This window comes from Poromitra crassiceps (genome assembly GCF_964638095.1).
Source record: "Poromitra crassiceps genome assembly, chromosome: 15".
Taxonomy (NCBI): domain Eukaryota; kingdom Metazoa; phylum Chordata; class Actinopteri; order Beryciformes; family Melamphaidae; genus Poromitra; species Poromitra crassiceps.
In genome coordinates this window covers 32,887,737-32,915,161 of record NC_139634.1, presented here as the reverse complement: position 1 = coordinate 32,915,161, position 27,425 = coordinate 32,887,737, and the positions used below count along the sequence as shown (strand labels likewise).

General features: G+C 43.2%; 3 protein-coding genes across 3 annotated transcripts; 2 read left to right on the top strand and 1 right to left on the bottom strand.

The window, feature by feature from the left end:
* Positions 1–4,704: 4,704 nt before the first annotated feature.
* Positions 4,705–15,313, top strand: acsl4a (acyl-CoA synthetase long chain family member 4a). Its single transcript, XM_083651961.1, has 15 exons — positions 4,705–4,756; positions 6,929–7,519; positions 8,269–8,446; positions 8,542–8,651; positions 9,974–10,112; positions 10,333–10,483; positions 10,680–10,803; positions 10,946–11,017; positions 11,189–11,328; positions 12,331–12,503; positions 12,609–12,683; positions 12,812–13,000; positions 13,216–13,330; positions 13,631–13,788; positions 13,963–15,313. The coding sequence occupies exons 2-15, from the start codon at positions 7,163–7,165 to the stop codon at positions 14,118–14,120; spliced, it is 2,139 nt and encodes a 712-aa protein (XP_083508087.1). The 5' UTR covers positions 4,705–4,756; positions 6,929–7,162; the 3' UTR covers positions 14,121–15,313.
* Positions 15,314–15,383: 70 nt separating this feature from the next.
* On the bottom strand, positions 15,384–19,786 carry nxt2 (nuclear transport factor 2-like export factor 2). Its single transcript, XM_083651658.1, has 4 exons — positions 19,631–19,786; positions 19,310–19,396; positions 19,031–19,175; positions 15,384–15,672 (listed from the first exon to the last, which is right to left on the bottom strand). The coding sequence occupies exons 1-4, from the start codon at positions 19,649–19,651 to the stop codon at positions 15,488–15,490; spliced, it is 438 nt and encodes a 145-aa protein (XP_083507784.1). The 5' UTR covers positions 19,652–19,786; the 3' UTR covers positions 15,384–15,487.
* A 217-nt stretch (positions 19,787–20,003) lies between these two features.
* LOC310790278 (uncharacterized protein) lies at positions 20,004–25,012 on the top strand. The gene is made up of 5 exons (XM_083651948.1): positions 20,004–20,213; positions 20,361–20,459; positions 22,003–22,149; positions 23,272–23,438; positions 24,741–25,012. The coding sequence occupies exons 1-5, from the start codon at positions 20,100–20,102 to the stop codon at positions 24,898–24,900; spliced, it is 687 nt and encodes a 228-aa protein (XP_083508074.1). The 5' UTR covers positions 20,004–20,099; the 3' UTR covers positions 24,901–25,012.
* The last annotated feature ends 2,413 nt before the right edge of the window (positions 25,013–27,425 follow it).

The window sequence follows — 27,425 nt, the reverse complement described above, 5'->3', positions numbered from 1 at the left end:
CTATATTCCCCGGGTCCTATGTTCCCCGGTTTTGTGGGACCGAACCTAACCTCCCCCAGACCCTAACCCAAAACCTAACCTCTCCCAGGGAACATAGCGGGGTTCTATGTTCCCCGGTCCCACAAAAACGGGGAACATAGGACCCGGGGAACATAGGGATGACCCCGTCTCGGCCACCTCAACGCTGCTCAACTCCTCAGCTGACTTTCAAAAGAAACAACAAGTTTCCATGCATCTTAGTATGCTTGTAGGTCAGCTGAGCATAAACAGATCTAGGTCTTCGTGTGGATTAATGAATAATAGTAGCATTAGTAGCGTTCAGAGTAGAGAGTGTGCAGACAACATATAGGACACAACATACATTCATATACTGTACATACAGTACATACATACATACATACATACATACATACATACATACATACATACATACATACATACATAGCCTGCATTGGCTGCAAATATACAATGCATTTTTGTATGGAAGTTTGGAAGTCTGTGTGGTTGTTAGCTGCAAGCAGGTGTATGGATATAAAGCAGGGTTTGACACTATGCTATATCATCTTGCAGGAAAGAGAAAAAAGACCACAGCCAGACCATGTCAATCCAACTCTTTGTGAAGTGAAGCACTTCTATGCACAGATCAACAGGCAGTGTGCAGCGCTGCTTCAGACACAAAGGACTGAAACACAAGAAGCTGTGTGGCTGGCAGACATACTGGAAGCACAGAAGGCACAGCGAGAGAGAGAGAGAGAGCGACCTTCAACCAAATGTTCAGGTCCAGCATGGAGATGCTTGCCAAAGCTGTTGGCGGACGTGCACTGCCCATTTTGTATAATACTGTAGTTTAAACTTGCTTTCTGCACCTTCAAATACATGTATATAATTTTAGTTCAATGTTTTATTTGTTATGAACATTACATTTTACACTACACTTTTACTTGGGTAATAAAAACCCTTGAATATTTTATTGTTGACTTTTTACTGAAGTTGAGTAACGGATGCATTCTATTTGGCAATCACTGTAAAGTGAAAATCATAGAGATTCTCATGTAGGCATTCAATTGTTGAAACTGGCCTTAGTTCGCTTCCTCGAGTCATGAAGACACACACACACACACACACACACACACACACACACACACACACACACACACACACACACATATATATATATATATGTCTATATGTTTATATATTTAGCCTATATCATCATCATCACTTTATTGTCAGACACAAGGTCCAATAAAAAACACACAATACATATAAAACAGGTAAACAACACAATAAGAGCAACTCAACAATACTACAATAAGGCACTGTACCAATGTTTCCAGATGGAAGACAGGTATCTAGTGTCACTGAGATTAGGTGGAGACAGCAACATAATGAGCATATTCTGAGACATATTCAGACGACAGATAAACTTATACATCAGGTTTCTCAGCAGGGCATGAAAGGTGCTAACTCCTGCTCCACAAAACATTTAACTGGCGCTGCAACACCTTGGCTTCCTAAGAAGGATCCTCAGGCAGTCATTATAAGCAACCTGGAGCTTTTGGATGCTAGCCTGCTTAAACTTGACCCACAGGGGGGCAGTATAAAGAGGAGTACAGTAGGCTCTAAACAGGTTTACCTTTACATCATCTGAGCAAAAATAAAACTTCTTCCTCAGCATGTTAGCTTGAGCATACAGTACACGCCTCTGTCTGTACATGTCATCATCATCATCACTCATTTGATCAGTTATAATATGACCCAAATATTTAGTTCTACAGGAAACTGCCAGAACCTGCCCAGACAGATAAAAAGAAGGAAAGGAAATATCCTTTTCGCCTCTTGTTCTGCAGATCATAGTGACACTCTTTTTAGCATTGTATTTCACATCAAAACGACCTCCATAGTCAGAACAGATATTCAGCAACTGTTGGAAACCAGTACTGCTCGGAGACAGGATGACCAAGTCATCGGCATACATAAAGTGATTTACAGTGGTGTTACCAATTACATATCCCGTTCAGCAGCTGCTGAGCTGTACAGAGAGTTCATTCATATAGAGATTGAACAGGGCGGGAGAAAGAAGCCCCCCCCGATGGACGCGGGACGCCATTCCCGACACCAAAAGAAGCAGAGACTGTATTACCCCACCTTACCTGCATGGTCTGGTTAGCATACCAGAATGCCAATATTCTAATAATGCTATCATGTATACACACACACACACACACACACACACACACACACACACACACACACACACACACACACACACACACACACACACACACACACACACACACACACACACACACACACACTATATAATAGGTATCTAAGAAGATTTCCTGCATTCTCTCTTGAATTGTCAGTCCACCATCAAAACGTTGAGGAAATAAATGGAGGTGGCTACTAATGTATTCATGCCTGCTATATATATATATATATATATATATATATATATATATATATATATATATATATATATATATAATATATATTATATGTTATTATTATTATATATATATATATAATTGTATGAAGTGTAAACAATCGGAAAAACAGAGTAACCGCTTGATTTATGATAAGATTGCCATAGATCAGATATAAACACTATACTATAGACAGTAGTATATGAATACACATACATTACCTCTATGGTAATGCAGACATTTGGGGAGGAAATAGGGTTTTTATCTCACAGTCGACACAAGTGGTTGGAATGATGGTCAATTCTCTTTATTCTTGATTGCCAGCAGCAAGTGACATAATGAGTCATGACTGCGGTAATGACATACAATGTTGCATGAGGGCATTTCAGTTCCTTGTGCTGCCACACCCTGGTGAGTTGCTGCATGTGCTCGAGGGGAGGTGGGCAGTACCATTCCTGTCTGAATATTTCACCACATGTCTCACACAAACTGTGCAGAACAAAACAGGTAATAGCAGAAGTGCAGCTTGTGAACAGGCAATGCAAGCAATTGCTCGGGGCCCCAGGCCATTAGGCCCCTGATGGCTGAGAAACTCTACTCCGCAGCAGTGACCGCAACTCCCTCCCCATAAACAACCAATGGACTATTTGCAATGACTGTTGAAACCTCCCTAAAGAGGCCCCATGTCATTCCCGTCATACTCGTATGATTCATGTACATTTTCCCTTAAATCGACAGTGTAGTGAAACATACATTCAAGAGAATGTAGCCTATATGTGAAATATCATGGATGTTTGACAGAAATGATTCACACTTCCTGAAAGTGAATGACTTCACACTCATTCACTTTCACTTTCAATTCAAGAGAACATATGTGAATCATTCCTGTCAAACTTGCATGATTCACATATACATTCTCTTGTACTTGAATGTATGTTTCACTGTCAGTTCAAGAGAATGTAGATGAACTCTTGAATACTTTCTCTTGAATTCACCACAAACCTTGGTTTGTTGATCCTGATGTCACCACCGGCAGCTAAATGTATCTATGATCAGAGGTAGGGAAATCAAAAGCAGATAGGGAAATCCCCTATCTGTAATGTGAAGCGTGGGAGGTGTTCCCATCCAACCTATATTTAGGTCATGATGGATACAAGTAATGAAAAGTGATTGAAAAAGTAGGATCAGCATGACCCATAACATCCTCAGGAAAAACAAAAAAAAGAAAAAAAACTAATGTACACTGAATTTGTAAAAAAAAAAAGAAAAAAAAAAGTGATTTAGTAGTGTACAGGTGATTCCAGTCAAGAGAGGAAGATTTATTTTCCATTTAAATCAACCTGTAGTACTGTACTGTAATATTCAGTCCCATAATTTCAGTTACATTGGTTCCCTGAAATGACTTTCAGTTGGTGGGACAGTGATGATTTTTATTTTTATTTTCTTATCACATCTTTTTTTATTAGATTTTATATTGCAGAAATTCCCTCCCACCCACCCTCCCCTGAGCCATCATTACATACAAAAACAAGTGATGATAATTCTTCGTCTGAGGGTGAAAAATTATTTTTCCATTTCTTTTGAAGTACCTTCAGATCTCATCATGCACACCCAATGTTTATTCATTTTTAGAATTTTAAATTGTCTACTTTATCAGTCAATAATAACCATCAAAGATGGTCATACCACACAAATACATCACTGTGTGTGTAGACTACTGCCTGTTTTTATACATTTATAGGCTATAAATGTATAGCCATCTTCATGATTGAGATTTAAAATGACACAGCCATCAAAATGCCTTAATGGTCAGTGGCAGAATCAATTATAATGTGATTTGGGATCCTTTTTAACCACCATGTACAAATTAAGTTAAACATTTGTTTCCAGGTGACTTTTCCCTACGAATGAGAATTCCTATATTTTAGGATAGCACTAACAGCAAAGATACCCCAGGAAATTAAAAGACACCGCAGGAAATGAAAACGACGTCAGTGTGTGCGTTTTTCCAGTCAATTATTGCAATGATTACTAATATTTCGTTTTTCCTCCCTTTTCTGTGTATTACTCATTTTCTCCAGACATACAAACAAAGATGCGTCACTTCCTGTAAAATTGTCTTCCAGTGAACCTGAGGCGACGAAGAAAAAAAAATAACAAAGAGGGAAGCCTGCTTCGACTGCTCATTGGTCCAGAAATATGGAATCAGATGACGTAGAAGTTCCGGGTTTCTAGTGCGTGAGAAAAGGTAACTATCGGTCACTTTCCTCTTGGCAGCGGAGACATCGGCTGACCGGGTTTGTTGCTGCTGCTGCTGTCTGCTGAAGGTAAGGAGTGACAAGCCGGCTGGTTTAAGCAGGGTATCACCCGCTAGCCGTTTACCGTAATCTTATTACTACCGTTATCCGTTCGTAGATGTGGGTTTGGGGTAATTTGTACGGTCATAAAGAAATGGTCTTACGTCCTCAGTAATCAACTTGCCAAGGATTGCCCAAAGCCAAAGCAAAGCAAAGGATACAGGCAACGTGTGGCTGCTTTGTCATCTTTTCTCATGTCATCCCGCTCCTGCCTGGCATCTGCTTTTGCCACGTGTTTTTATCAAGGTTAGATTCGCCTCAAAGGGCATCTTACTCTCACAGAAGACGTTCTGCCATTAAATTCGTATTTTCTTGGTTTGTGTAATGCTATTTTTATTATTTTTCGTTAGCCAGGGCCAGTTTATCTTAAAATCGAACAAATCTCAGACTAGTTAAAAAAAGGGGGGCCAAACAAGTCTTAACTTGATTTAAATGGTCACTCCCTGGTGTTTAATATTAATTTTAATTGGTATATTTATCCCAAATGTCTGCCTTGTGTTGCCCATGGTGTTTCCACAGACATGATGATTCGACTAACCACCACAAGTCTCACGTTATACTGAGTCTCACACATCAAGCTAAAGCGTATTATTTCCATTACAAGCTTTTGGGCTGGGCATTTTTCATGTTTTTCAAATCAAATTATTTGAATTATCCTATACTATTCATTCAAGGCCCATAGCACGACAATCTAATCTTGAATGTGATTAGATTAAACATTGCTTTTCAGAGCTTCTTCATTGTCTCTGAAATGGTAGCTTATCTTGACAGCCTCCCCTCTGCGCTGCTGAAAATGGAGACAAGTTTGTGGACCAATATATCCAGTCTGATTTAACAGGAATGGGTATGTTTTGGAGTCAGCATCCCCTTCTTTCCTCACTTTCATCCAGAAAATGCCCATTGAAGGCAAAGACATTTATGATGTAGACTGGAGTTGTTCGCCTGGAAAGAGTTGTTCATGTTAGGTAGGGTCATTTTTTCCCTAAGCTGTTGAGTTGTTACTCAGATCTTGCACCAACCCCGTTGTAAATGACACAATACACAATGATGTAGCGGTCTAGGTAGATGCCCGTCAGAGCCTATTACAAATAGGTGATTTTTCTCATGAGTCACATCTTGAGTTCCACAGTAGGGCTGGGAGATGTGGACCAAAAGTCATCTCGATATTTTTAGACTGAAGGGTGATGCACAATATATATCTGTTTTCTACCAAGTGGGCTAAATGTTCAATTGTATACTTATTGGTGCTTTAACAAAACTAGGCATCTCGCCCGCCCTGCAGCTCGCCGAGCTGGCCCTGCAGCTTGCATACGCAGCTCGGCCGCTGTGCGGGGGCTCACTTGCTCCCTTGTTTTAGTCAGTTATCACTGCTGGAATCAGCCTGCTCTGCGGTGTCATTACCAGATTGAGCTTGACCTGGAGTGGCCTGTCCCTAACCACCGAGTGGGGTGAGCCTCAACAGTGATGTCATTGGTTGTCCATGGCTCCATCCTCTCCAGTCTAACTGAAAGGGCTTTGGTCATTGGCTAGTGGCTAGTGTAGTCAATGGGGCTGTGTCTCAACTCTCCTGATAGCATCCTTCCCAGACCTCTTTAATACTCTGGTCTTTATTATCGAAATGCTGACGCAGGTAGGTGCTTTTTCATGTTTTTACTGAACAACACAGGGAAGGTATTCATTTGCATTGTTGAGACACGCCCTTGGCAGCCTGGCATATAATGCCGTGTTGAGGATTGAGACACACAAAGGGGATGTGGTTTACAGAGAGAGGAGGTGAGTCTGTCGGTCACGGTACGGCTGAATACTGAGTAGAGTTCTTTGCTCGAATATTATCATAGTCCTGCATTCAAGAGGAATCATGGTTTAGATGACTTTGTGAAATGGATAGAACTGTGGATTTATGAGATGATCTTTGTAATTGGCTTACTTCACAATTCTATGTTTTGTCTGTGTTCGACTTTTGAGGAGATTGTGCCACTAGACCTAGTTAAAGCATTACCACTTCCCCCTCAGCACAGCATGTGACTGATGTTCTCCTCAGATAGATCAAATACTGTCTGTCAGCATCTGTGAAACGTATTGGGTGACGAGCAAGCTTTTCTCTGACGCAGCTTTCCTTTTTATGTTTTGTTCCAACTCTAGGTGTGTGACATTTGAAGGACCAGTGGACTGGGTATTTACACCCCAGCTTTTAACGGCAGATATAGCTCTTTGGAGTCTTCTATGCTGAGGGCTTTTCTCTTCTCTTCGTCGCGTGTCTCCTCACGCACTCCAAACATCCCACAAAGACCATCCCTCCAAAGCTCGTGTGACCAGTGACCACTAACCACCTCACCTCACCGGTTCCCTTCCTCACAAGCCCCTCCAGTGAACAATATGGGTGTCCGGTCAGACTCTACCCTCCACTCCCTACTCCTCCTTCCACTCCACCTCCTGGTATGGCTGTACTCCGTCCTGTCCTTCCTTCCCTGGTACTACATCACCGATGCCGGGCAGAAGACGGCCCGGTCCAAGCGGATCAAGGGCCGTTGCACATCGGGCCGTGCCGAGGGGCCCTACCGCTGCGTAGACCACTTTGACTCTCTGGCCAGGGAGGACTTCCCTGGGAAGGACACGCTGGATAAGCTGTTTGAGCACGCTGTGCAACGCTTCGGACAATTAGACTGCCTCGGCACCAGAGATGTCCTGAGCGAAGAGAACGAGAAACAACTCAGCGGTAAAGTATTCAAAAAGGTGCGTATGCCGCGCATGCTTCACTTTATGAGACGAGGATTTATGGATGATTTGTGAGAATAAAGATGTAGAAGGTAGGGGTGTCACGATATTTCGTCGCGCGATATATTGCGATATCGAAACGTCACGATATGTGTATCGCCAGAAAAAAATGATGTAAAAAAAAAAAAAAAATTTTTTTTTGCTCCTGAATAATAATAGAACAAATTTAGCAGAATCAACACGCATGAGTGAGGGGGTAGACTACTACTGGGCTGGCATGGCAAAACAGCTCAAGGGGTACATAAGATTACATAAGTCTAGGGACCATTGAGCATGAGTTATTTAAGAAATAGATTGTATACTTTATTTTTCTTTCACCATGCAACAAACATTTAGTTTGTGACAGTGTGACACATTCTATTGCAAGAGAAGCATTATCTTCCATGTTGTTTTATAGTTATTATAATAACAATTTCCAAAAACAGCATTTGTTTTGTATTTTGTGTATTTCAAATGAAAGACTATTTTTCCAGTATTTTCCCAGGGCTCCCTTGAAAAGAGGTTTCGATTTCAACGGGACTCGCATGGTTAAATAAATGATAAATACTGTAAATACATAAAAATGATTTACTTTTGTTATAAAGAATATTGTTAAAATATCGTATCGTTATCGTGAACCCAATATCGTGTATCGTATCGTGAAATTAGTGTATCGTGACACCCCTACTAGAAGCTCTAATGTAGCATCTGGCTCTTCCTCCTGCTAGCTGATCTTGGGGAAGTATCAGTGGCTGTCCTACCAGGAAGTGGACTCCATGGTCAGTCAGTTCGGCAGCGGACTCGCAGCCCTCGGGCAGCAGCCGAAAAGCACCGTCGCCATCTTCTGCGAGACCAGAGCAGAGTGGATGATCGCCGCCCAGGCCTGCTTCAAACACAACTTCCCATGTGAGGACGTTATGCAATGTGGCTAAAGTGGGAATCGTGCTAGCTTGATGTTGTTCTGTGTTCACAGCCTGACGGGTTTGTCTTGTTCTCCACAGTGGTGACGTTCTACGCCACGCTAGGAGAGGAGGCCGTTGCTTTTGGTCTGAATGAGACTGGAGTCACACATCTCATTACCAGCATGGAACTGCTCGAGACAAAACTGAAAGTAAGCGAATACGCCCTCCAGCTTAAAAGTGTTATCCTTACAGCACCTCACCACAACCATTCCAATATAGGCAGCCCTGAAAATCACGATGAGCTGATAATTTGGGCCTAAAGAACATTTCATTTCATTAAATCAAATTTGTCAGATACATGATTCTCGTCTAGTGCAATAAACTAAGCACATACAGATTGCCTCGGCCTCTTGCAAGCCTCTGCTGGTGCATGAGTAGGTGTACAATTATGCAAATAACTCTAGAGGAGTGGACTCCAGCATCTATTTAGACTTATTTGAATTGGAAATTCGTTACTGAACGAATAGTCCTCTATGTTACAGTATAGTTAAATGTTCAAGCTGGTATGGTTAAAGATGGAACAATTTATTGTCATGACATATAATTAAAAACTTCATAAGCCTCAAACACAATCTGGATACATTACACACACTTTTTAAATATGTTAAGACTTTAAAAAAAATGCAGATCCAAGGCACTCTTCCAGAATGAAAGAAAAAGCTTTAATTAAAGGCTTAGTTAATTGCTGAACAAAATTAAAAAGCCAATATGTTTCGGCCTGACATGGCCTTCATCAGGGAAATTAGGTAATGTGCTTCCATTGTCTAGTATAATATCTTATCTGAAAACGATAATATCTCAAAACTAGCTGCTAGCAGCAATATGGCAGTTTGGAACTGAGGCTCCACCTCCTGAATATGATCTTAAAATGATAGCTGCTACCAGCAATATGGAAGCTGTTAGCCGTTTAGCAACAAGGTGTTTTGAATAATTTGATAACGTCTCTATGAAGTTTTGTATTTTGCACAGTCAAGTACTGACTTGAATTTTTCACAAACAATTCGACACAAACTTGTTTGTGAAGTACCAGGTTATGAAATGAAGTGTAGCTTAGCTTTAGGGTGATTGCATTGTACAGAGAACCCGCAGTAGGCGTATTAAATAAGAGTTGACCGTAGCTAGCTGGTTCTGGGTCCATAAGCAGGCTATGAACTGAAGAAGCCATTTCTAAAGTAGGCTACCCATGAGATTAGGAACAAAAGTTTGGAAGCGAACCACCAGGGACAGAACCTGAGGAGTTTCACAAACAATGAGGGCACTCAAGCTGGTAGGGGTTCAGTATCTTGAGCCTGGCAGAGGCTTGTTTTCAATGGATGTATTCTCTCGCTGCTAGGTCATTCTGCCACCTGATATAAAGATACCCTGTACGATGTGTCTGTACACTGAGACAGCAAAACCCTCTGATGTGTAAAAGGCCAACATGCAATGTCTGTCTTGTGATAGCAGTCCTGTCCTCTTCTTCTCTGTCCAGAGCGTGCTTCCACAGATCCCAAAACTGAAGCATGTGATCTACGTCGACCAGAAGAAGGTGAGCACAGAAGGCTACCCGGCAGGACTCGCCATCCACAGCATGCAGGCTGTACAAGAACTGGGAGCGCGGCCTGAAAATGGTACGTATTGCTCCTTCTTAATATGACCACGGTTGCTTTTATCCTGCCTCTTGTGTATCTGTTCACATGATTATATTGATTCACTATATTCACTAACTTCTTCCACTGCGTTCTACTTGAATATTCTTGTTGTGCAGTATCATATATAAGCTGCAGGAAACTTGAGTGTGGTTTGCATCAGGAGGGCAGCTGGTAAACGAGCAACTGTGTTGTCTTCCAGTGGGCGGGGTGATCGTGAAGCCGCAGCCCTCGGATCTGGCTGTGGTCATGTATACCAGCGGCTCGACAGGCAGACCCAAAGGAGTCATGATCGTCCACAGTAACCTGATTGCTGGGATGACGGGCCAGTGTGAACGCATTCCTGGGCTAGGGTAAATATCAGTATTGGTGGACTGTGTATAGAATTTAGTGTGTACACGAGGGTTTCTCTTCAACCGTTTGTAGTTGTGTTGTGTCCTGCCCCACATACAAAGGCTCTGCCCTAGATAACCAGACATATCAATACTTATTGATTTATTGATTTCAAAATTTACTTACTAAATTATTACTTTTACTGTGTTCTGGCAGGCCCAACGATACCTACATAGCCTATCTGCCCCTGGCTCATGTTCTGGAAATGACAGCAGAGATCTCCTGTGTGGCATATGGCTGTCGGATCGGCTACTCCTCTCCTCAGACACTGTCGGACCAGGTAACACCCGTCCCATTAGTCTGATGTAGTTTACATCATTTATGTCAATCTATATGCTTGCATTCCTTTATTAGCCTAATCTGAGTTACAGTTTGATGATTGTCTTCAACTGTTTTTCTTCTTCTTCTCCTGTTCCCTTTAGTCCACCAAGATAAAGAAAGGAAGTAAAGGAGACAGCTCTGTGCTCAAACCCACGCTGATGGCATCCGTGCCGGTAGGAGTCCATCATTACTCAGTCCTGTCTTCTGTTCGTCATTCACTCCTCCACTTCCTCTGGCTCTCCCACATACAGTACCTCTGTTTACTCTCTTCTACCTATGCCCTGCCCTTAGTCATTGTATAGATCCATGCAATTGTTTTTTTCTTCTCTCTCTCTCCTGAAAAGGAAATCATGGATCGCATTCACAAGAACGTGATGAGCAAAGTGCAGGAAATGAGTTACATCCAGAAGACACTGTTTACATTGGGCTACAACTATAAACTGGAGCAGATCAAGAGGGGCTATGACGCACCGCTCTGCAATGCGTAAGAACTAAGAACTTGCTCTTCTCACTCCCTCTTGTGCCCTCTTTGCCAATGCAGTTGCGTTGTTCTACTTAAAGTCGAACTGAACCCGTTCGTCACGTGCATAATGAGTCCGTTTCAGACTGAAAACATAGTTTGTCTGTAGATGACAGGTTGAGAGGCGGGTCATAGTATCATGTCGATGATTTTATTTGACAATTCTGGGGACTGGATTGGGCTTTGGCCAATCCTGGCGTGTTCCGCCTCCAAATCGAGTGGGATTCAGTGTGTTGTGGCGCTCCCCTCGGGAAGAGCCTTTTGACGGGAGGAGTGGAGCTCAGCGAGCCGCAGGCAGCCAGCTGCCATCGTGTTGCCGAGCGGAGAGTGCAGCACGTCGGCCTGGAATCTCCGAAGTGCGACCCCTGACGACCAGGCTCTCGGATGCGCGCGCCATTATCGCTGCTGTAAATACGATATCCCTGGAATGCGCGTTTTAACGAGCCAGTTACATTTCTTTGCATTCTTAGAGATTATAGTTTTTGTTTTTTGTTCATGTTTCTAACAATTGGCCAAGTTAGTAGTTAGTTTATGGGATAGGAATTCTGCCAGATGACAGGCACTAGGTGCCATTTTCTACTTCATTTGGAAGAGAAAATTATCCAGAAATGAAGATTTGATTGACAGCTGCATGTCGTGATATGATTGGTTGATATGGGGTAGAGATTTGATAGTACTAGGTGACGTTGGCAAACTGTACATTACTGTTATCAATGAAATCTTGAAAAATGAACTTTTGATGTGAAAAAGTGTGAAAAACTAAAGAAATTAGATTGTTGTGATTTTGTTTGCATACATTATTAAATAGGTGCACTGCATACCCAGGTATTTGAACTAAAAGAAAAGAAAAGTCATTTTTGGGTTCAGCTCGACTTTAAACTCCACCATATTCATTGGTATTGAATAATGATGGGAGCAGGTTTTGGGGGCGTTCTCGCTCATGCATCTCCCCGGCTGTCTCTGCAGGCTGCTGTTCCAGAAGGTGCGGGGCCTGCTGGGAGGACGCGTGAGGATGATGCTGTCAGGAGGGGCGCCGCTGTCCTCGGCCACTCAGAGGTTCATGAATGTGTGCTTCTGCTGTCCTGTGGGCCAAGGCTACGGCCTGACGGAGACCTGTGGAGCAGGCACCATCACAGAAGGTGAGAGAAAGTCGAGAATGAGGGGAACGGGAGAGAGTGTAAAAGGCGGGAAATTAATAACATTGTCCGTAACTTACGAAGGTCCTTTCTGTTAATCATCTACAGTCGCGGACATCAGCACCGGTCGTGTTGGAGGTCCTCTCATTTGCTGCGAGGTCAGACTCAGGGACTGGCTTGAAGGTACGGCAGACCAAACGTGTCGTGACAAATATACTGTACTTTCGACGCAGAATAAAAAGCATTTCTTCATTCCAGGGGTGGTGAGTTGATGTTTGCTTACCCCCCTCACTTTACCCACGTCTTTTCAGGTGGCTACACCACTAAGGACGAGCCTCACCCAAGAGGGGAGATCCTGATCGGCGGTCCCAACGTAACCATGGGTTACTACAGGAGCGAGAGGAACGACCAGGACTTCTTTGTGGATGAGAACGGTCAGCGGTGGTTTTGCACCGGAGACGTAGGGGAGATCCACCCTGACGGCTGCCTACAAATAGTGGGTATGTGTCGTTGGTCATTTTGACCACACTTCAACGTGCTTTTTGACTCATGACAGTCAGCTGATGGCGCTTATGAAAGGCACGCTGTTCAACGTTAATTTCATAGCACTTCTCTGTCCTGAATGTGGCTTTACTCCTGACAGAGAACACATTTTTACTTGATTATGTTGCGCTGTAATGAATGATTTATCTCTCTCTCTCGCTCTCTCATTTAGACCGTAAGAAAGACTTGGTGAAGCTGCAAGCTGGGGAGTACGTGTCCCTGGGGAAAGTGGAGTCTGCTTTGAAGAACTGTGCCCTTATAGATAATATCTGCGCGTATGCAAACAGGTACGTCACTTTTATTTGTCTGAGGAAAGCCGACTGAGTACACACGCTCAGTATTTTCTTAGCTTATGGCAAGACATCACTCAAGGCAACCATGACTGTAGTTGGAAAGGTGTTTTCTCATTGACTTCATCAGCTCACAAGTCCCAAGTCCTTCTCAAACCTTTAGGCTCTTGCCACTCCTGTGCATCAGATGATGTCAATCTGACTTGCTGAAACTTGTCCACATCCTTCAACTATGGACTTTACATTTTACTTTTAACCATACTTTGGAATATAATCGACACTGTTTCATGTCTGCAGTGAGCAGAACTACGTGATCAGCTTTGTGGTGCCCAACCAAAAGAAGATGATGGAGCTGGCCAAGCAGAGAGGCGTAGCAGGAGCATGGGAGGAGATCTGTACTCACCCTGACATGGAAAGAGAGGTTTTGAAGGAGATCAAGCAGTTCGCCGCTACCAGTAAGAGTTGACCCCTGTCTTCTCATGACATTGTGATATGGCTGTATTGATGATCTTGACCTCTGTGATGTAGAGGTCTCCGTTTATAATATACTAATATGTACTCGGGAGATGGGCAAAGTAATTCATTGTAATGTGACACATCCTTCTTTCCCTTCCATCTCATTCATCTAGTTAAACTCCAACGGTTTGAGATCCCCATGAAGGTGCACCTGAGCCCAGAGCCGTGGACCCCCGAGACGGGCCTGGTCACAGATGCTTTCAAGCTGAAGAGGAAGGAGCTGAGGAACCACTATCGCCACCACATAGAGAGAATGTACGGTGGCAAATAACTCCCAACAATGTCGCCCTAAAGCTCTCCATGACCACTCCACCCCATTTGGATCTGTAAATAAAGTTTCACGTACCTGTTTGGATTTCTAAGAGGTTTGTGTACCCCGAGCAGTGTACAAATGAGAATGACTTGAACACAAAAGCTGAAGCTGTAGATAGTCGTTGCCTAAACTGTGCTGCTGTTCATTCTTGTCCTTAGAAATATATGAGTTTGATTGTCAAGAGATCCACTTCTTATTCTGTGAAAAGGGTCTGAGACCATAACAGCGCTCAACTGCCATCCACTTAAATCTTTGTACCAGTTTTTTCTCACCGATATATTTCAAGTATCAGTGTATTCTACATGTTACTGCATTGTTGTTACTGGGTTACATTGAAATATTAATTATAATCACTATGGCTTGAATAGGAGGCTTCTGTTGCTCTTTGGAGTAGTGATGGTATTGTGCCTTCAGTCTGCAGTACTTGTGCAGAGGTAGGTGGCACCGGGGTCAAGGCAAATGGTGTGTTTGTTAACACGACTGGCTCAACTGCCATGTAATGTTTACCCGGTGCTTTAGGGAAAATAACCCCACCCAGGGAGATGCCGCCATGCTGTGGGTTAGAGCTTGGAATTGACTAAACAAGTGCTGCCCCATAGTCAGATCTGCTTATGTCTCTCTCTGCTATCCAGTTATGTTCTCCTCCTGGCCAACCATGATGTTGCTTTATTTTGTACTTTTATTTTTGTTTTGTGTCTTAATCCATTGAGACTGTCAGATTAAATGTGTAAACCTTCACATGACTCAGGAAGATTAGAATAGCAAATGCTTTAATATGAGTAAATTTGTCAGGAAGTGGACTATTTATATAGAAAGCACTTCGGTTAAATCCTTGTCTGCACCTTATTTATTAAATAGCAAGCATGCCAAGCTAAGCTATTAGATTTTTTTTTTTTGTTAGCCATTAGTGGATCATAACTGGCATACTGTAAAATTATGTATAGTTTACCTCAAAACAGGTTAATGTACAATTTGGTCTCAAAAGGTTCTAAGGCAAGATCTGTACATTTCAATATTAGAATGTTATGTATTTTCCAAGTGTTGTCTTGTTAATGAATATGCTTCATTAAAACTAAGAACATGTACTTTGACAGTGACACTTTCCATTGAGTTGTTGATACTGATTGGTAATACTGTTCTATTTATTCTATCATTAGGATCACATGTTTTGTGCAACATTTGTCGTGAATAAATGTATTTTGTATTCAGTGCCGTCTGACATTTTCATTTTATTACAAAACAATGTAGAAACAAACTTAATTTACATAGTCAACATTAGTAATTGATACTGGAGGGGGGCGGGGGGAACAAAAGTCAGGAGAGCCTCAGTTATTCCAGTCCTGGAAACGGAAACAGTCACTGGCAATCTTCCAAACGGGCTGCTCACTGTTGGGTGACGGCTGAGCCGTTAATAGAAAGTTCTGGTTGAAGAAACGCTGCTTGTTCCCCTCAAACTTGACTATTCCACCTGTCACCACAAGCAGTGTAGTCTGGCCTTGGGTTGCTTGTTCTGTGAATGAGGAGAGAGAGATCGATGCTGGATTAGTATGGTTATGCTAGACCAGGGGTCACCAACCTTTTTTGAGGTCGAGGGCTACCTGAAGGGTAGAGAGTCATGTGGGGGGCTACCTGTTGAAATTTGCTCGATTTACCTTTAAATAATGAGTATTATGCATTTAATCGAGACATACACTCTTTTCTTTCACTGTTGTGAAGAAGAACTCTTCCTCCCACTCCTCTTGAAATTGGTAATGTTTTTTCTTTCGCTTTTCTGCCATTGTTCTTGCTTTCCATCATTTAGCTTAGCCGACTGATATAATCATTGGCAGCTGGCAGTCGCACTGTCGCAGAGTGAATGACGTAGTGACGTAACGTAAAACTAAACTTTGACCCAAGCCCAGGTGGATCAAAATAGTTAATCAATAATTAATTATACACAGACAATAAATTACACAGACAAACGTTTTTAAAACGTATGCATTGTTAAACCAATTATTTTCTACATTTGTGTGTTATTGTGGGAAGGGAGGAGAAAAACAAATAAAAAATAATCTTTCTGATTATATTTTTTTGTTTTGTTTTTCCTTTCTTTCCCCTGTGTCTGAGCCTGTTTGTCTGTTTTGTCTTGTTTGTGTACGGTAATTTTTTTTACATTTTTCTGAACGTGGCCTGCGGGCGCCACAGCGCCACCCCGCGGGCGACCAGGTGCCCGCGGGCACCGTGTTGACTACCACTGTGCTAGACATTTCTATTTCAGTTGTAAACACGATCTGGTGGGTCTCTTTTAACCGTGTTTTGGGAAAATTAAGCATGCGTGCCCTTTTACAGCAACGCCCCCTCTTCACAACCAGGTTACACATTTGCCCAGAGGAGCCGCCCAAGTTTGTGGTTAAGTGCCTTGCTCAAGGGCACCTTAACAGCAGGGCTGTGTTTTGTTCAATCTGCAACGTGATGTGCTGCGGCTTCGGAGTCGAACATCATGTTTCCACAAAATGGTGTGCAACAGGCTGTGAGGTATGTTGTCTCTCGTTTGGTAGGTGTGTCAGAGGTGTACTCAGCAGCCAGGTGTATATGAACCCCTCCCGTTTAAAGAGGCAGTGTGCCAGTGTCCCAATCACCATCAACGGCACAATGGTGGAAAGGGTGGACAGCTTCAAGTACCTGGGAGTCAATACCCACCAGGACCTGACATGGGCCAACCACACCGCCACTGTTGTCAAAAAGGCCCAACAGCGACTACACGGACTCAGGCGCCTGAAGAAATTCGGGCTAAGGCCAAAAATCCTCAGGGACTACAGAGGCACCATTGAAAGTCTGCTGACTGGCTGCTTCACCACCTGGTACGGGGACTGCACCACCATGGACCGCAGGGCGCTAAGAAGGGTGAGGCGCGCGGCCCAGCACGTAACAGGATGTGAGCTGCCAGAACTGCAAGATCTGTACAACCAGCGGTGCCTCAGGAGGTCCCTGAAGATCATCAAAGACACAAACCATCCCCACAACAGTCTGTTCTCCCTGCTACCCTCAGGGAGGAGATACAGGGTCCCAAGAGCACGCACAAATCGCTTGAGGGACAGTTTCTTCTCACAGGCCACGAGACTCCTTAACATATACAAATAGTGTAGTAGCTGTACTGTACCGCATTGCAGCTGCTAGCCTGCTACCATCACGTATGACTAATGTTCAATAGTATGTTTAATTAGGTATATGCTATTTGCACCTAACAGAATGTTATGTTTAATTATGTTTAAAGTATGTTCATGCCATTTGCACATATGGGCAGTGAATACGCCACTGTCTGTGGCGTGTCTTACTGCTTTATTGCTTGTTGCCTCTTGTTTTTATTTATTTATCTTTTCTTTTTTGCACTATGTTGTAACGGAGCCTACAGCACAAGAATTTCACACGTGATACTTGTACTACGGAGTGACAATAAAAAATCTTGAATCTTGAACCACAGTGTATCCAAAAGATACTAGGTGCAATGCTTGCAGCACACCGCCGTTTCCGTTTAAATAAATGGTTTGCTATGTGTTGTCGGGGCTGAACTCAACACAGTTGTGGAAGCGGGGATGGGAGATAGGGGGTTAATCCTTTACTTTCCACACCCACATTTTCCTAACAAGTTGGGAACCTTCCAGGAACAAGCCCACTTATCTAAACTCCATGCCATCATTGCCCGTCTCAAAATGCATCAAAATTAAAAATACATCTTACATTTCAGGTGTTGAAACTGATGGTTAAATGAAATCCAGAGGGACATACAACAAGCATCAGGGTTGCTGTCAAATTCAAGACACTGGTACTGGCCTACAGGGCAGTACACCAGTCAGCTCCCCTGTACCTGCAATCTATGGTCAGGTTCCAAACCTCTCAGCGCTCCCTTCGCTCCTCCACCAGTGCAGGTCGCCTCGCCCCTCCTTCGCTACGGGGGCTCAAAAGTCGCTCATCCCGATCTCGACTCTTCTCGTCCCTGGCACCTCAATGGTGGAACGAGCTTCCACCTTCGGTCAGGACAGCTGAATCACTGCCGATCTTTCGGAAAAGACTAAAGACACACCTTTTCAGGCTCCATCTGGGCCCTTCTTGATCTAACTTCTTTCTCTCTCTTTCTAAAAAAAAACAAAAAAACAACAACTTCTAACCTAAACTAAACTTGTACCACTGTTCCTTCAGAAGTTGTAGTTGTCATAATAGACTGTGCTCCATAGTTGATTGCTCTATTGCTGACAAAAATGTGTTATTGTAAGTCGCTTTGGATAAAAGCGTCTGCCAAATGACGTAATGTAATGTAATGAAATGAACTCATCAATTCCAGTTCAACTGGATAATTGTGGTGGGTGGGGAACAGATTTGAAACGGACTCAGATTTTTTCAGGGAGTTATGAACACGTTATACGGAACAATATCATAAAATGATAAAGGAACCTTTGAGGTGGTATTTTGATGCATAACATGTAATAATACATACATTATAATTGAATGTATTTGATGTGTATTTTGATTCATATAGTTGGATTTGTAGGCTAATGTTTAGCAAGTCAGGACAACCTCTCTTAGAAGTGGAATTTCATGGAATTCATGAATGACCACTTTTCTAAACACACAGCACCAAGTGAACAAATATTCATGAATCTCAAGTCAACTCAAATCCATAATACTTTCACTCTAATCCCCACTTTCCTCAGATTCACAGGGATCCAATCTCATGCTGGGGCAGACACAAAACACACTACCGGTATATCCTATTTTGGGATGAAAAAGGTGAGGTGACTGTCACAGAAAGGTGACTACATTGCATCCCTGGATTCATCTGAGAACCAGAAGGACATCTTTAAAATCAGATGATGCTTGAGTTTAGGTCTCACCGTGGACTGGCTGACAGTCCAGTGTTTGAACCTGGAACTCGCTCGATGGAAGGGAATCGAAAAAATCTCCAAGAGCATCCAGTCCCGACATGGGATTTCCATTCCACACCAGGGTCGCCTTGTCCAGGTAGAGTCGGGTTAGGGTCTGAGACAAAAATGAAGCAAGATAACTTAGATACTGTACACAAACACAGAATTAAAAATTACTCATGGGAACTAACAGAATACGTTCAGATCACATTTTATGGTTCAAAGAAACAAAACAAGACAGTCACTTACCCTCCTTTTCTTATCCACGCAGTCATAATAAATGTTGACAAATTCTTCTGCATACCTGCATGACTGGTCGACATGGGTCCTGAAATCCTAGTGTGAAAATCAATTATCAATGATCACGTGTTACAGGGAGCATTATCATAAAAGCAAAGCTAACACAATTGAACACGTTATCGGTTATTATCATAGACTGTCTATTAAAGCTATTGTGTAAAATACTGCGAAAACATGCTAAAGTCAGCCCTCGCAGGCTAAGCTAAACGTTAGCTTAGCTTAACGTTAGCTACTTCACATGAGCATCGAAGTAAAAAGTCAGAAACTTACCACTGTAAGGTTAGCCGCCATGAGTATTTAGATCAAAGCTGTATCGTTATTGATCACAGAAGTAACGTTACGCCAGGATAGCTGAGTGTTTTACTTAACGTTAGCTGTTATGTTTCTTCTTTTTGTATTTAGCAGCAGCTAACTCGCTAGCGTGTGTCTGTGTCATGGATGTATGTATTACTTCCTCGGGGCACCAATTATTCCTATCAAAATAAAACGAGTTTTCTTGTTCGTCCCTGTTCCTACCAGGTTCCTACTGTGAACCCAGTGAGTGAACCGTACCGATGAGCTTTTAATTTGAAGGCGAAAGAAAGCGACGCATTATAATACGGAAGTACAATTCATATTTCCTGAGTCATTGCTCGACTCGAATTTAAAACTTGACAACACAAGACAGCAGTGTGTGTATAACTGCTAAAGAAGACCAGCATTGCCATTACTCATTTGACCTAACGACTATCGTCTAACAATGGAGGGTACTGTGTCAAATGTGGAGGTCTGCAATTTTGCCTATACAGGGCAGTTTGACAAAGTAAAGCAGTGCATTTTATCAGATAAGACGCTCGCCTGCAAAACGGACCAGGTATGAATGGATGCCATGCGCCACCACCGACTTTGAATTTCTGGTCTATCACTTTACCGTTATTCTTATTCACCTGCCTCTCAAAAACTGCCTATATTGTAGTCTATGGTTTTCATTGTTATGATACTCGTCTTTCTGTCTTTTCAGGACCACAGAACCGCCCTGCACTGGGCTTGTTCTGCTGGGCACACCAACATAGTGGAGTTTCTTCTTGACCTGGGAGTTGAAGTAAATCTGCAAGATGATGTAATTGTTAAAATATTCCAGACAGTAGTTCTCCATCCATTTGAAAGCATTGCACGTAAGCTAGCCCCATTTGTTCCTCGTCCCTCCGGGACAGCGTCACATGAAGTTACCATTCCCTGTGTGAGGTACTACCAAGTGGTTAAAACAGCTTCCTACCAGTTTCATACGTCCAGCCGTATGTCCGGCGGTGTTAAAATGATATTCTTGCAGGTTTGTGCCCCCGTGTTACCTCCAGCTTGGTCTGGCGTCCATTTACAGGCACGGTTGGCTGTGTCTTTGGGTGGGAAGCTGGATTGGGGGTATGTGTCCTGGTCGCTGCACATAGCGCCTCCTCTGGTTGGTTGGGGCGGAAGGGAACTGGTGGGAATAGCCTGATCCTCCCACGTGCTACATCCTACCGGTGATGCTCCCCGCTGTCAGGTGAAAAGAAGCAGCTTGCAACTGCGAATGTGTTGGAGGAAGCATGGTGCTAATCTTTGGCTCTCCCCAGATCGACAGAGGGTGGAGACAAAGTCAACCGTTGCTCCGATCGACTCAAAAATTTGCGTTTTTAGGCCTTCACACTCACAGAGCCATTGTGACATCAGCATCCCTTCCCTGCTTTCCACTGATGATGTCACCAATTATGTCATCAGTTGAGTGCTGAGTTTTGCCTGTCTGGTTTTGGGGCCACTTGAGCAATTGTGATGTCATCAGTGATGATGTCACTCAAGCAAGTTCGCTGCTGAGTTTCGCCTGTCTGATTTTGGGCGCAGATCTCTCTCTGCTTTGCTCAGCTTAACAGTCATGGTCAACCCAGAGGAGGGAGGTCCACGCTCTAAACAGCCAATCCCTGACAGAGACGAGGTCAGCGGGCAGCGGGGCAAGGGTCAACTGGAAAACACTGAGCGGTGTTAAGGATGATGTCATCCTGACGTGGCATGAGTTGATATGTTTGGTCACAACCAAAACAAGGTGCACCCATGGCGCATCATCTCCAGAGTCTCCTCTCCACCCTAGAAATCGAGCGCGAATCATGCAAGATTTATAGTAAAGCATTATGCTAGTAAATATTTAATTAATCATTTATAAGCATTGTTCTTACATTAATACACATTAGTAAGTAATTTCTGTTGTCTGCTTTTTGCGTTGAGAAAATATTTTAGAGACTTTTGTGAGTCTGGAATGGTACTTCAGGTATTGCCAGCCTTTTAATCTCATTTGTAAATGCTTTCTAAAGCATAGATAGATAGTCCTCACTTGTCACTTTTAGATGAGGTCACACCAAATACTTAACAACTAGTCAATGCTTTCTAACTACCTTATTAGTGTGCATACAGTATTGACTAATACTTAAATAATGCTCATAGCCTGCAGTTATTATAAATGTACAGATGATTTATCAAACAACAAAATATGGTAATCCAGCACCAGCACTGATATAGACCCACATAATTAACTCTTGAGTTGTGGTGCCCCCTGGTGAACAGCTCCCTGAACTGGGTTGCTTAACTGAGTAAGAGTGAGTTGTAGACAAATATGCATGTGATGTATTACTCTGCAGGCTTGTTGGACCCCTCTCCACATCGCAGCGTCTGCAGGCAGAGAAGACATAGTGAGATCGCTCATATCCAAACAAGCTCAGCTGAACTCGGTCAATCAAAATGGCTGCACCGCTCTGCACTACGCTGCCTCTAAAGACAGATATGAGGTGAGATTCTCTGTTTGCATGGAACACGTGACTGTGCTAATGTTGTAGTTGTCTGTACATGACCCTATTCTATGCATGTGACCTTGAACTTCAAATGTAATAGTAAATAATTTGAATGATCAAATCAGCAGCCAGTTTAACAGGAACAATAAAATTGCTGTCTTTCATATAAGTCACCAAGGTTATATTATAATGTTATAAAAAATATTTTGTATATTTTAAGTTCAAGGACATGAGCTATGGTCAGGTTGTGTCGTGTCGAATGAAACGTTTTTTTTTAATAGTCATAATTGTTTGACTCAGATGTGGAATTTGATTTAATTCTGATAAAAAACAACCGATGATATGCATTGTAGAATGACATTGTTATATAATTATGCAATATTTGGGGATAGCCTTTATAATCTTCTCAATTGTGAGGCAGTTCAATCAATTAATATTTTTGAATATTAACAGCTCCATCCCAAAGCCAGATGCCAATAGTAGTGTTATCAATTCTGAATCGGAAACTATTTTAGTTTAGCCTCAGGGAATCCTAATTGATACTATTTGTTTTTAAGAAATGTTTTCCCAGTTAATTTAATTGGAGCCATGCCATATTTTACATATACTGGTATTGATGATGATGTCACAGGTTCACACAGGTGTTAGTTCTCTGGTTACTGGTTTTGGAGAAGGAAGTCATTCATTTTGAGGTACAGGTAGCTGTTAAAACATTTCCAAGGACAACCTGCACAAATATATGATAGGCTATCATTCTGATATCTTGATGTGAGAGGTCCTCCGCCGCCCACTAGATGGTGCTCTGAAGCCCACCAGTGGGCCGCCCAGTGGTTGAGAAACACTATTATCCTAAATAAATAATTATTGTTTCACACATACAGATTATTATAGCATCTCTGGGACGCTGGTCTTGGGTTTCATTCTCACTTCCTGAGCGTGGGCCAGGATTCGTTTTGACCAGTGTTTCACATGTCCTTTGTAGCATGGTTTGCGATACTAAATGGACTAGGATCTGAAAAGTTTCTATTTATATTTGTAAATGTGAAACCACAGTTTCGAAGTAGACCGCTTGTCTGAGACTGTCAGTAACACACGTGGCGCTCCGTTCCCCCTTTCCAGATTGCCCTGCTGCTGTTGGAAAACGGTGCAGACCCCAACGTCACAGACAAGCTGCAGTCCACTCCTCTACACAGAGCCTCTGCCAAGGGCAACTACCGCCTGATCCAACTGCTTCTCGAACAGAGCGCCTCCACCAACATCCAGGACTCAGAGGGAAACACACCACTGTATGTGTGTGCGTGTGTGTGCGTGTGTGTGTGTGTGTGTGCGTGTAATAGGCAGGGTGCAATTTGTTAAAAAAGGAAAGGTGCGAGAGGGGGGGGATCTTTGCCGGGTGCCTCCACGCAAGCTTGCGTCAAATCCCGGTGAGTGTAGTAGCTATGTGGCAAAGAGAAGGATAATATACAGGGCTCGACTTTAATAGTGACTGATAGCACATAGATAGAGGTCACGTCACGTGGAGGCTGGGTTTACCCAGGCTAGGATTTTTCTTGTAGGACAAGTGGAAGAGAAATTTAATTGCCCTACCGGACAAGTTAAAAGTCCAGTCAGTGTTTTGCACACAGACACAGACTTTACTTGGGTGGGCCGCCCAGGTATATTAAAGGATGGCTTTACCATTAATCAACCCACTTTGTAGCATATAATCTCGCTAATATAAGTACATGGGCAGTGTTTTGCATTCTCTCGCTACCTCACGGAGAAAAATGATCCTGCTGTTGCCTGCAGAAACTCCGCCCCCACCAGCTGCAAGTCATTAAGGCTTGTTAAGGCTCTCCATGCGATTCTCTGTGGATTTGCGCATACTGTGCGCGGCTGTAGCTGTGTCGTCACTAATCGCTTTGGATGAAAGAGGTCGGTGGTTCGATTCCCGCCTCCTCCATTCTGCATGTCGAAGTGTCCTTGGGCAAGATACTGAACCCCAAATTGCTCCTGATGGTGTGCCAGCACCCTGCATGGCAGCTTGCCACCATCGGTGTATGAATGGGTGAATGTACCTACTGATTGTAAAGCCCTTTGGATAAAAGCGCTATATAAATGCAGGCCATTTACCATTTAAAAATAAACAATAACAGCCGCCCTCGGAGCAGATTCTGCTTGTCCAGCAGAACCTCCGCAGCTCCGTTGTGACGTAAAACTCATCAGAACGGAGCGCTTTACCAGAGGAGGAAATGGGACATCTCCGTGAGGAAAACGGAGAGAGAAGGTAATCACTGCCCATGTGCTTATATTACCGAGATTATTAATGATACAAAGTCGGATGATTAATGGTAAAGCCATCCTTTAACAGCCACCCAAGAGGAACAAGGTAGCAGGTTGTAGAGGAACAAGGTAGCAGGCTGTAGAGGAACAAGGCTGGAATGGAAGAAATAAGGCAAACAATGAACTTGCATGAAAAAAGGAAGATTGCCCTTTTTTTCCCAATAGCTCAGGTTCTGTGGATCGTCAGTGGGACACTAAAAAAAGGAAACATATTCACCAGCCCTGTATGTACCGCTATTTAGATCTATTTTTTTTTTTCTCACCAGGCACCTTGCGTGTGACGAAGAGCGTGTGGAGGCCGCCAAGCTGCTGGTGGAACACGGGGCCAGCATCTACATTGAGAACAAGGAAGAGAAAACTCCCCTGCAGATATCCAAGGGCAGTCTGGGCACCGTACTCCGTCGGATCGTGGAAGGAGGACGCTGATCCCCCAACCCCCCCCCCCCCCCCCCAGGTCATAGCCCAGCTAGGACCCACCACATCATCTCCTTCAGGGCCATGTTCCAGCTAGGACGCACCACATCACCCAAGTACATCATCGGTATTCTCATCCCCGTCATGACTCCTTCAGCAGGATGCTTTTCAAAATGTTCAGATCAGTGTAGTTGGAAGAGAAGAGTGATGGAGTAAAGGTTGACTGAGCTGCACTCTCACCAGCTCCTCAGCTGGGGCGTAAACTCCTGCTCAGACTGTAGTCATGACTGATGACCAAATGCCAATACAACTTATTTTGTACGACGATTAAACTGTTGTTAAAAAACGAATAAAAATCTGTGTTCAACCTACCTGTCTGTAAGATATCTCTGGGATATATTTAACTTTGCCCATTTTCAATCAGCTTTGTATCATTAGAATGTCTGTGGTATATGAAAATTAATAATTTTGTTTACCTTCCCTCCATGTTTCCTGCACCGAGAGCTCCCTGTTCATTTGCCGACAGAAATGGCTCTTGATCTGACTGTCCATGGATGCGGGCATACACCACAAATGAGTAAGTACAATCTGTACCGGCGCAGCTCCAAAATCTGTTCTTCCAAGTGTAACCTGCGTTGTGTTGATGGCCCTTTCAGTAACCCATGTGAAGGGCTTGCCCAGGGATGGAGCGGGATTCGAACCACCGACCTCCTGCTTCCAAAGCGCACACGCTAACCACTATGCCAAAAGAGCTAGCTCCCTTGGCGCAGCTGATTTTTATGCCTCCGCCGGCGAAGCCAGGCCGAAGGCATTATGGATCCGGGTTGTCCGTCCGTACGTACGTACGTACGGCCGTCCGTACGGATGTCCGTCCGTACGGATGTTTGTTAACGCCATATCTGAGGAACTCCTTGACGGAATTTCATCAGATTCGCCTTAAACATTCACTTAGGCTCAAGGATGATCTGATTAGATTTTGGTGGTCCAAGGTCAAAGGTCAAGGTCACTGTGACCTCTCGAACGCCATTTTCAAGCTTGTTAACGCGATATCTGAGGAACAACTTGACAAAATTTCATCAGATTCGCCTTAAACATTCACTTAGGCTCAAGGATGATCTGATTAGATTTTGGTGGTCCAAGGTCAAAGGTCAAGGTCACTGTGACCTCTCGAACGCCATTTTCAAGCTTGTTAACGCGATATCTGAGGAACAACTTGACGAAATTTAATCAGATTCGCCTTAAACATTCACTTAGGCTCAAGGATGATCTGATTAGATTTTGGTGGTCCAAGGTGAAAGGTCAAGGTCACTGTGACCTCTCGAACGCCATTTTCAAGCTTGTTAACGCAATATCTGAGGAACAACTTGACACAATTTCATCAGATTCGCCTTAAACATTCACTTAGGCCCAAGGATGATCTGATTACATTTTGGTGGTCAAAGGTCAAGGTCACTGTGACCTCTCAAACGCCATTTTCCTGCTTGTTGTTAATGCGATATCTCACGAATGCCTTGACGGAATTTCATCAAATTTGCCTCAAACATCACCTTAGACTCAAGGATTATCTGATTAGAGTTTGGTTGTCAAAGGTCAAAGGTCAAGGTGAGCTCTCAAACGCCATTTTCAAGCTTGTTAACGCGATATCTCAGGAATGCCTTGACGCAATTTAATCTAACTTGTCTCAAACATCGACTTCGACTCAAGGATGAACTGATTACATTTTGGTGGTCAAAGGTCAAGGTCACTGTGACCTCTCACACACCCAATTTCCAAGCTCTGTAACGCAACATCACAGGAGCGCCTTGACGGAATTTCTTCCAATTTGCCTCAAATGGCGATTTGGACTCAAGAATTAACTAATGGCGGAGGCATAAGTCCGCGTTGCGGTCGTTCTAGTTTTATATATATTTTTTTTATTTGACAGTTTTCAGAACATGAAAACAACAAACATAAAAACAAAAACAGGCTCATACACAGGAAAAAGGAAAAACAGATACTACATTGTCAAAGTACCGACTCGGCTACCAGCAGCGTAATGTGCTCATGTCCTTATGAGAGATGTTTTGCACGGGATCACATGCAAAGGGTCCATGAAGATAGATAGATAGATAGCTTTATTGTCCTCAAAGAGGAAATTCTTTTTCACAGGCGGTGCGTACAGAAACACAAACATTAGGGACATAAAAGGGTACAGAGAACAACACTTAAGACATAGGAGTAGCCGAGCAGAAGACAATAGCACATCACATGGTAAGCAGGAGAGAAGGGTTACATATTTAAAGTTTTTATAGCAGTTGGGACAAAGCTTTTGCCAAAGCGGGCCTTTTTGCACAAAGGCTGTCTATACCTACGGCCAGAGGGGAGGAGGGTGAAGTGCTGGTGGAGTGGGTGGTCTGGGTCATGTGTGATGGTGCGTGCTTTACGGGATATGGATGAGGTGATGCAGTCAGATAGGTTGGGAGTGGTGATACCGATGAGTTTACTGGCTAAGTGTGTTATTTTTAGGAGTTTGTTCTTATTGGTGACTGTGAGCATGT

What these genes read in the sequence shown, in the direction of transcription:
- acsl4a (XM_083651961.1), top strand. Translation starts at nt 7,163, where the DNA reads ATGGGTGTCCGGTCAGACTCTACCCTCCACTCCCTACTCCTCCTTCCA. An exon ending in GCGGTAAAGTATTCAAAAAG is followed by an intron (nt 7,520 to 8,268) that starts GTGCGTATGCCG and finishes TCCTCCTGCTAG; the next exon opens with CTGATCTTGGGGAAGTATCA. An exon ending in CAAGCAGTTCGCCGCTACCA is followed by an intron (nt 13,789 to 13,962) that starts GTAAGAGTTGAC and finishes TCATTCATCTAG; the next exon opens with TTAAACTCCAACGGTTTGAG.
- nxt2 (XM_083651658.1), bottom strand. Translation starts at nt 19,651, where the DNA reads ATGGCGGCTAACCTTACAGTG. An exon ending in GCGTGGATAAGAAAAGGAGG is followed by an intron (nt 19,176 to 19,309) that starts GTAAGTGACTGT and finishes TTTTTGTCTCAG; the next exon opens with ACCCTAACCCGACTCTACCT. An exon ending in GGACTGTCAGCCAGTCCACG is followed by an intron (nt 15,673 to 19,030) that starts GTGAGACCTAAA and finishes CCTCATTCACAG; the next exon opens with AACAAGCAACCCAAGGCCAG.
- LOC310790278 (XM_083651948.1), top strand. Translation starts at nt 20,100, where the DNA reads ATGGAGGGTACTGTGTCAAATGTGGAGGTCTGCAATTTTGCCTATACA. An exon ending in TCGCCTGCAAAACGGACCAG is followed by an intron (nt 20,214 to 20,360) that starts GTATGAATGGAT and finishes CTGTCTTTTCAG; the next exon opens with GACCACAGAACCGCCCTGCA. An exon ending in CCTCTAAAGACAGATATGAG is followed by an intron (nt 22,150 to 23,271) that starts GTGAGATTCTCT and finishes CCCCCTTTCCAG; the next exon opens with ATTGCCCTGCTGCTGTTGGA.